We start from the raw sequence: 9,919 nt of genomic DNA, 5'->3' as shown, positions 1-9,919 counted from the left end.
CTGACATCTAAATCATTGATGACACATGTAGTTTACCACAGTACTGTATGGTGGAAATACATGATACATGATATGTAAGTTGTGCTCAGACAGTCCTGTTAACTAATCTCCAACACTAATTCTCATTAATTTAAGCATAGTGAATTGAAAATGATAAAATATAGCATTCAGTTTGTAAGACAAATACGATTCTTAAACATTCCTACATGTCAGTGATGTTCTTGTGGAGCGTCAACAGTGGTCAAGTGCAACTGTTTACACACCCATAACCTGCCATAATGTTACAGTAGCGCTGATAATTAAAATATATGGCTGTGTGGTTTGTTATCAGCAATACTGGATTCATATGCAACATAAAAGTAAATGAAAACAGCTGACATAATCCCCTAAACCAATAGCAATAAACTTTTCATGTAAAGAATATATCAAAATATATTATTTGAAGAGTGATTTTGCTAAGAAAATAGATGTGGCTAAACTCTAACACTAATATTGCTGTGTTGACTAAATATTTTGTGATTTTTTTTTTGAAATGCTAAAAAAAATAAAAAATAAACCCTGTAAAAAAAATACCCTTGGCACAATGAAAACACTGTGTACATGGAAGTTTTTTGTTGTCTTTGTCATGAGCAGTGTGTAATTATTAATGCTGTATCCAAAGCACACCTGAATTAAATACACAAGTAAATATTGAAAAAAAGTCATATTTTAGAAGAACTCACTACAGGTGACAGGTTTCATAACATGAAAAATATACATCAGTATTTTGTCTTTGTACATTAGGCAAAACTGCAATAGTTCAGTGAGCAGAATAATGGTGAGATTGTGGATTGGGGCAGAGACAAAACAAAAATGGGCACACATACTGTATACACAAACATTCAAACATTCGCAAACAAAAATCCCCGAAACATTCAGCAAAAAACAAGCCAAAACAAAAGTACGATAAAGCATGCATAACAATTCCTACCGAGGACAACACAGACGAGGAAAAGAGAGGCTGCTAAAATAACAGAATATTGGAGAAGAGGAGCTCAAATTGTCAAAAATTAACATGTGTACACTTCATATTAGGGGAGTTATTGCTACACCAAATTGTTACCAATACCCTAATTATACAGATTCCCTGTGTACTGACTATTAAATAAATTCATACATACGTGGTACACAATTTCTCTGTCTTTTTTCAACATTTTTTTAACACTTGTTCAATGCAGGGTGAAGTGGCCAAGCATTTTATTAGGAGGCACTTTTGAAAAAAGAGAAACAAAATTTAGCATGCACAAAAATGAAGGGGGTACGTTGCCTTTCTTAAGTCAACTGAGCAGGATGGTAAGACTTCTAACGGATAAAGAAAAACAAAATCATTCAGGTGCACATGTGATGTTGAGTTCTGGGAGTGTTAAAGAACCCACGAGAACAGCTGCGTTTTCTAATATGGCGGTATTCCCTTTATCGGTCACATCACTCATCTCTCGCTTGGAATCGATCAAGCTCTTCACAGGTGACATCCCTCCAACGGCATCACATTCCTCCTTCTATTTAAGACTTCCTGCTAAAACAATCTAAAGAGAACTAATGCATGCTGGAGTTGAGAGAGGGGAAAATGGACAAAAATAAATCTATAGGAACCAGCGCTATTCATTTGGTCTAAGTGTCTTGATGGATGGAAAGGGAGCTTATATATTATCCGGTTTAGTCTGTGCTATATACATGTCTTTACAATATCTTCCTGAATGTTGAAGCAGTTCATAGACTTGAAAAATGCTTTATCTTCTTCTGGGTTTTTTTGTTTGTTTGTTTTTTTTTTGAGTTGGCACTTGCTTGGCGGTGTTCTGTCAGCCTTGATAGTCACTGTTATGTTCTATTGCAGCCTACAGTAGCCAGTCTGTTCCTGCCAAAATAAAGGAGGACGAGCCTGGCGACAGGGTGGAAGAGTGTAGGAAACAGTGCCATGTTGATTTTCAATTGGAGACCTGTGGGAAAACACACAAGGAAAACAGAAAAGTAAATGTTAGGAAGCAGCGAGACCAATGACACAAGTCATAACATCAACAAAAGGCAAAAAAAATAATAAATGATGAAAAGGGCAGCAAAAGATCTGCTGCATGTTGGAGCAGCTGGATGTGTGTGCAACTCAAAGTTGAAGTGTAAAGTCGACATAAATTTGCTACTTTTAATCTAGTCAGTTTGACACTTGTGGCGGGACACCATGGGGTCAGATGACACTCCTTAACTTGTACAAACCCTTATATCTGACTGAACAGTTACATGGAGAAAAAAATATATCTTTTTGTCACAGTCAAGTAAATATGTGCCAACCATAAATCTCAAAAACCTTTACCCCACATCTAAATTGTTACTATAAATGCATCTGCGGGGAAAATAGATAACGTAACTATTAAAATTCTCCAAGCTTTCAAGCCTTAAGTACAATAGAGATGTTTCGATTTGTCGACTAATTGAGGACTCAAAAATAAATTATTTTGATAATAGATTTTCCATGTAAAAATTTTTTTTTCAGCCTCTAAAATATAGAGATTTACAGCTTTTTTCTGTTTTATATCATATTAAACTGAATATCTGAGCACCTTGGACTTTGAGAAACTGAGATGGACATTTTTCACTATTTGCAATATAGATCAACAGATTGACCATGAAAAAAAATTGTTAGAGCCCGACTGTAAAGCTCATTATGTAAACAAGTGTTCAAGTGTTACTTGAAGTTAATGGTAATAGTTGATAATACTATAGAGGCAGACAGGGTAGACCCAAGTTTAAAGCACTGGTAATCTTTATGTGCAACAATTCAATAATGTTGGAACATTTTGTTTATTAGGCACAGCTTGCTAAAACTAATGCAGCCTAACAAAAGCCCATTTCTATCAATGACATAACAATTCAACACAATACAAACTTCATCTCCCAAAACGACCAAACAAAAACTGAACATTATCCAGTTACACCATGAAGGTTGGGATTAAAACTAAATCTATGAAGTTAGTTTTTATTCATGAACCAAAGGTTTTAGAAGAGTTAAAGTAAAAAATACTTGCCCTGAAAACATGAAGCTCGATCCTTGCTAAATATCACTCAAACGCAGTCTCTTGGCTTTTTCGTACACAACGGGCAACTTTCCTTTTGAATGCACCGTGTCTGTCCTCCCTCCACTCTTTCTGCAAAGGGGGAAAAGATATAAACATTTCAGTTTGATCATTTTTATATCTTTGTAGAGTATTGCATATTTCCCTCTTAATTTCATAATTATACACAAACAGAAAATTACAATGAATCAAGTAATTATTGGAGTGTTTTGGTTTGAAAAGGACACAGATCACCATTAGATATTTTCGTTTTGAATAGAAATCACATTTTATGTTCAGATTCTATTTCTAATGAACTTTTGTCAACAAGTAAACTTACTGCAGCATCCACATTGGCTGGTGAGTCACCATTTGGGTCTGCCAGCATAGAGATAACACTAATCATGATGGTTTCCACTGTGTGGATGGGCAGCCAGCGCTCCTCTGGTTTCTCATAGCCGTATTTGTCCTCCCCAGGCTCGTGTAAAATAGAAATACATACATCTCCATTCTTGTCAACTGGGAAAGAAAACATGCAGAATAGAGTTTTATGAAGCACAAATACTTTTGCTATTCATATAATATTATGTTTATGTTAATGAGTTAATACTCAGTTACATATGACATTTAGCCAGTTAGCTAACGAACTGATGAAATATGAAACAACATCTGCCTCAATTTAAGGCTTATTTAGCAGAAGCATCTTTGGCAGCAGCTGCAGCCTTGAGTGTGCAGTATGTAGATACGTCTGAAAGTTTTACAGTTTTCAAAGCTCATCAAGTTCTGTTAAAACGCTTATTAACAATGAGTGAGCAGCAATTATCAACACAGCCAAAAATGAGGCACTGGATTAATGTAAAGATTTTTTTTTACCTTGAATCCATTCTCACATGACTATTTACTTACACTTTTATTCAGTTCATAAAGCTAAGAAAACCCTTCTTACTTTAATATTCAGATACAGCACTCATACTACATTACATTTTTTGATTGCATTTCGTAATTAACCAGACACACATCAACATGTCATAAGGAATAAGGACTATAATGTAGTTTATATCGACCGCAAAGATATTCAGTTTTCTCTAGAGTGATCATGGTGCATTTCAGTTCATATTTACACGTCAATAGAATTTTCTTAGCAGTACTTCAATTTTAACCCTCTGATTGACCTTACTACAGAAAAAAAAAAGTATTTCTCTGAATGAAAAAGGTCAGCTGGAGATAATAAACTAATGCAATTAATTGGCATAGAATGAGCTTTGGCTGAACTCATATTTACAGCATTCTATGCCGCTTTAGTACATTTTTCAGGTCAGAATTGAAATTTTACTGGTTTAAAATCCACAGCATCAAGTCACTTGTGCACATGGTAAAAGCAGTTGCTCATTACTTGAACGAAATGTCTTGAATTGATGAATCTTAATGAAGGCAAATGTGTGAAGTTCAAGATAAACTGATGATCGTCAGGACGTGTAGAGACTGCACTGTAAATCCCCATCCCCATGCAGAGTTCTACCTGAACTGTACATGCAGCCGTTTCCTGTTTACATTTCTAATTTAGTTTTTTTCCTTTGTGCTTTGCAGTGCTGTAAAACAGTCGTCTTTTTCTTATTGGTATTACAATGACATGGTCGGTCAACAAATTACCGTACAAGTACAGTCAAGTGTAACTTTGTACTGTTGAAATTGATATATGTCATTCAGAAAAACTGCAGCTTAATGCATTCTCAATCATAGTCATCAAAACTTTAGCCATAGTTCACCACAAAATACAAATACTACAATGTTTATTCTTGAGACATAAACTAACTGGCAATCCCCACTGGGAGCAAGACGCGAGCGGAGTGTATAAGTTCTATTTTGCAATCCCCACTGGGCCGCCATGTTTAGTGAAGCGTTTTCTGCTAAGACAGCTGTTTAAATCAGTATTCAGCTGTATGTGTGACTTATTTATTGCATGTTAACTGATCAATCAAGGCTCCAGGTGTGTGTGTGAGCTTAAATCTGCAGCTGTCTGTCTGAGTAGACAGCAGCTGGCTGACAGCAGAAATTTACTGCATGTAGTGAAACAGGAACACAGCCAGAGTGGCAGCGTTGACCAATGGTGCGGTTAATAACTTCAAAACACATATACAGCGGGATATTTGTGTGGTTTAAACAGCTGTATATGCAAAACACTCTTCACTTAACGCAACAATAGACTTGACGAGAAAAAAAATTCCAGTGGGGATTGACACATTGATTAGAATGGAATCCTATTTGATCCCTGAGACTGATACGGTCAAATTACAGGTTTTTGCAGGTAATCCATTATGTGGAATGCATTACAGCGCTTATTCCAAAATGTTTGTCGCTGTGTAAAACAAATAAAAACAGAATGATTTAAATTCAGAATTCAAAGGGTATATTTACAAAAAACAAAAAGTATATCAGTTTGGACATATTGTCTTTGCACAGTTTTCAACTGAATATATGTCAAAGGATTAGCAGTTTCACATTCTGTTTTATTTATATTTTAGACAACATCCCACCTTTTTTGGAATCAGTGATTTTGTAATTGTAACGGATAATTTGAGAAATGTCATAAAGGCACAGAGAGAAAAACTTCATGTAAATGGTCCTTGGTATATAAACAGATATTACAGCAGGCTCAACAATTATAATAATAAAATTAAATTCAATTAATTATGTATTTTATAGAGATGCAATGGTCTTACTGCAAACAAAGGGAAATATCATTCACAATGTGCAACACCTGTACATACCATTAGGGTGCCAAATATCTGTGATAAATTTCATTTTAGGTGGCCTGAGAGGGTAGTCTTTGGGAAATGTCAGATGAGCTTTAAACACACCACCTTCACTGTGAACAAAAAAGATCAAAGAGAAAGAAAAAAAAAATCAATGGATGAATTCTGTTTCAAAACATCCAAAGCAACAAAAGGATATAATAGCTGTATAGAGCACAACAAAATACCACATCTCCCCTGCTGTTTCCCATGTATAAGACAGTGATATACTTACTACAGTGTGTCTGGAGGCCCAATGATGAGAACTTCCCATCTGTAGAGATCATTATCCTCGATCAGGCCTGCTGAGAATCCTTCCACTGGGTTTTTGTTCAGCTCTAGATATAAAGACAAATGCCAAAGTCAAATCACCATTTGCTCATAGTACCGACAGCGTATTTACTGGACAGATGTTGTGCTTTTCTGAAGAGGGCTGGTGAGACAACAGAACCCTTGTCTTAGGAGGCCGTGGCTTGGGGGTTGAAATAGCAGCATGTTGCTGAAATCACACACCACAGTACAGTCCAGAGCCAACTCACTCTCTTTCACTGGATTACACTGCATCTCTCCAGATATACTGACCTTTGTAACATTATTTCAACTTTCATTATTTATTACTGAATATTTACATACTCCAATACCATAACCACTAATATAGAATACTGGTTCTAAGCAAAATCAGTTTTTTGAGTGGTCAGTTTGGTCGTTTTAGGCTAAATGAACACTGAGGGTAAAAATGTAACAGTGATTACTCTGATACGAGTAATCATAGTAGGAAACCCCTAACTTTTGGCATCTTTAGCAAAGAGGTTATGCTTTTTGTATATAGCCTGAAGATGTTTTTAATTTATTTTGGTCTTGCCCTTTCTCAACTAAATTATGGGAAGATATCTGTAACCCGATTTCTTTTTCGATTGAACCTCATTTGTCCCTGTGCTTTGAACATATACTGTTTGGTTTCACTGACTTTCCTTTTGCAAAAGAAAAACAATACTATATCATCAATCTCATGATACAGTTAGCCAAATGGCATATCCATAAATGTCGTTACGTTAATCAGAAACCTCTCTTTCTTGTCTTTGAAAATGAAACCAAACAATATATTAAGTCAATTAAGAAATCTACCAACATGAAAGCTATAAAAACTTTGAATTTATGTACACTTTACAATGTTTTTGTATGAAAGCATGCCTCTGTATTGTTGAAACCCCCTGACAGTGTTTTCTTGGTGTATTGTCTTGTATTGCACAATGTTGCTTTATTAAAGTTTAAAAAAAAAAAAAAAAAAGACAGCAGCTAACTTTAGCATACAGATATAGCGAGTTGGGCTAAATATATGAATAATTCAATGTGGTTAGCAAGAGACATTGGGTCAACTAGTGAATCGTTACTTAGATTTATGCATGAAAATAGTAACGGATAACGTTGATCACATAACTAGTAAACACAATACCTAAAAACTGAAAAACATCACTTGTTATGTCGGTTGAAATATATGTAAACACATTGAAGCAGCTAGAGGCACCCTCACTTGAAGTGGCCCTCAGTACAACTACATGCATTTGAGCATGAAATCTGTGCAGTGTAAAAATGCACAAAATTACTTCTTGCAATTAATGTCGGTCTGACAAGTATCATGACAAGTATCATGAGCATTAATGTTACTTCAAAGTGTCATTAATGTTCATGACACATCCCATGTCATGTTTATGACACGCTCATGTCACTCTTATGTAGACACCTTCAAAATAAAGTGTTACCATATCTTGCTTAAGTCACAAAGGCATGTTCAAAAAAGTGACATTTTATTTTGAATTAGGCATATTAAATCCGTTTAAGTCACACACTTGACATAGGCCATTATCTTAAAGGGGTAAAATCACATGATCTGATCAACTGAGGATGTAGGAGATTTTACCATAGGTGGTCGGTGTCATGAGGAGATGATTTAGGCAACAACAAGAAAAACAATTTCGACAAAAAATGCCTAAGGCGATTATTTTGACAATGTGACGATATTGAATTATTCACATATTCAGCCCAACTCGCTATATCTGTATGCTAAAGTTAGCTGCTGTCACTGTTGTTAGCTCCAACACGCCAAGCTAACAAGCTAATGTTAATCTCGCATTATCTCTATTCGCTATTTTAGCAGAGTCAGCTGCGAATTAAATTTAGCAACCCTAAAATTAGCATATTTCCAAAAGCAGTTGAGTCGAATGCACATCATGTAAACGTTTGTGTTTGTAGCACTATTGTTACATGTTATGGTTAAGGTTTTAATTCCATAAACACATAATGTGCTCCTTTTGTAGTTTTCCAGATATTTTTTTCAGTTATGGGCAATTGACCTGGAACTGAATAGTTTGATTTGATTGTAATAAGATAACTAATCTAATGTCAGAAATGTGAAGCTGCCTTATTTAACATATTTGGATCTGTCCAGAGGTTGTTTAAAAAATATATTCTCACCTTTACATTGACAAATGCATTACCTTTCTTGTTGAGTTACAAATATAATAATCTAAAACAATGCAGTGGTCACTTTCAGACATCAATTAACCCTATAAAGCCTGAACCGTGAAATAATTGCCAGAAAATTCTTCAAATTCAATTTTCATATATGAATTTAATTTGGATCATATTTGATGCATCAGGTCTTTTTGTGCAATTTGTTGCTCACAATTTGCTTTTCTTGAACTAACATAATCACATCAAACCTAATATTTTTAACCAAATAAAACTTTGACTTTCCTTTTAACATTTTCCTCAAACATACAAAATCTTTTTTTCCATATAAAACAACATCATACATCTGCTGATATGAAGTTTTCACGCAGCAATGACAGATCCACCAGTGGAACCAGCAAATCATTTTTGTTACATCTGGTATTTTTGTGAAATTTGTTGATCAGTTTTTTTAATTGTCAATTCATGTATTCATCAGGTTTTTCAGGAAAAAAATATCACACTGATGATGTAGAGGTCTCAAAAACGTATGTATCAAATATGATACACTTGGCTTTATAGGGTTAATAAGCTTAAAGTGACAGCCTTTACATGCATCACAGAAGCAGCTATTTGAAATGTAATTGTAAATAAACATGCATGAAGCGAGAATACCAGTTAATGTGCCAGCAGACTGAGAAAAAATGGTTAAGCAAGAGAAATTGGGTCAACTAGTGATTCGTTACTTAGATGTATGCATGAAAATAGTAACAGATCCCGTTGATCACATAACTGGTAAACACAACACCTAAAAACTGAAAGGCACCACTTGTTATGTCGGTTGAAATACATGTAAACAGATTGAAGCAGCTCGAGGCTAACGGTAGGCTTCTGACAGCAGCTTCACACTGAAACCAGAAAGCAACGTCGAAGCACATCTATAGGAGTCGCTATCCCAACACATTAAATGTGTTTGATTGTCAAGCGAGACGTGTATCTGTCGACAACATATGCTTTAATCTCTACAGTTTATCTGGCATGGGACAGAAACGTTAGTGTGGAAGATTTAAGGAAACAGTTTTCGCCTGCACCATCGTTTGAATCACAGCTAACGGCAGCTAGCTTCGTTAGCTCGGCAGCCAGCATCAGTTAACACCAAGGTTTCATTACCTGCAAGCTGTCTCCTGAGTAACAGCGCTGACTGTGGCTCTGTCATAGTTCAGCTAATGTAATGCAGCTATGTTCAATGGTAATATTTTGAGGTAACAGCGTTAATTTCACGTTCACCAAACTGTACTTCGTCCCCTCTATTTTCCGTTTAGCATTCTCGTCATTCTTCTTCGTCGCCTTCTTCTCCTGCTACTGTCGCTGCTGCTGCTTCTTCTTCTTCGTTGAGAATCTACAGCAGCCGGTATCCTGAGTGATGCATTACTGCCATCTCCTGGATGTTTTTTGGAGTTCAATCTGCTCTCAGATACAGGTGCATCTCAATAAATTAGAATATCATAGATAAGTGTATTTATGTCAGTAATTCAATTAAAAAAGTGGAAATAACACATTATATAGATCCATTACACACAGAATGAAACATTTCAT

General features: G+C 35.5%; 1 protein-coding gene across 1 annotated transcript; it reads right to left on the bottom strand.

Annotated features, from left to right (window-relative positions):
• Window positions 1-688: 688 nt before the first annotated feature.
• On the bottom strand, window positions 689-9,687 carry ube2g1a (ubiquitin-conjugating enzyme E2G 1a (UBC7 homolog, yeast)). Its single transcript, XM_059352122.1, has 6 exons — window positions 9,494-9,687; window positions 6,111-6,213; window positions 5,852-5,949; window positions 3,424-3,602; window positions 3,057-3,176; window positions 689-1,976 (listed from the first exon to the last, which is right to left on the bottom strand). The coding sequence occupies exons 1-5, from the start codon at window positions 9,537-9,539 to the stop codon at window positions 3,090-3,092; spliced, it is 513 nt and encodes a 170-aa protein (XP_059208105.1). The 5' UTR covers window positions 9,540-9,687; the 3' UTR covers window positions 689-1,976; window positions 3,057-3,089.
• Between the last annotated feature and the right edge of the window lie 232 nt (window positions 9,688-9,919).

This window comes from Centropristis striata, chromosome 15, assembly GCF_030273125.1.
Source record: "Centropristis striata isolate RG_2023a ecotype Rhode Island chromosome 15, C.striata_1.0, whole genome shotgun sequence".
Classification (NCBI taxonomy): Eukaryota; Metazoa; Chordata; class Actinopteri; order Perciformes; family Serranidae; genus Centropristis; species Centropristis striata.
This window is presented reverse-complemented; position numbering and strand designations above follow the sequence as displayed.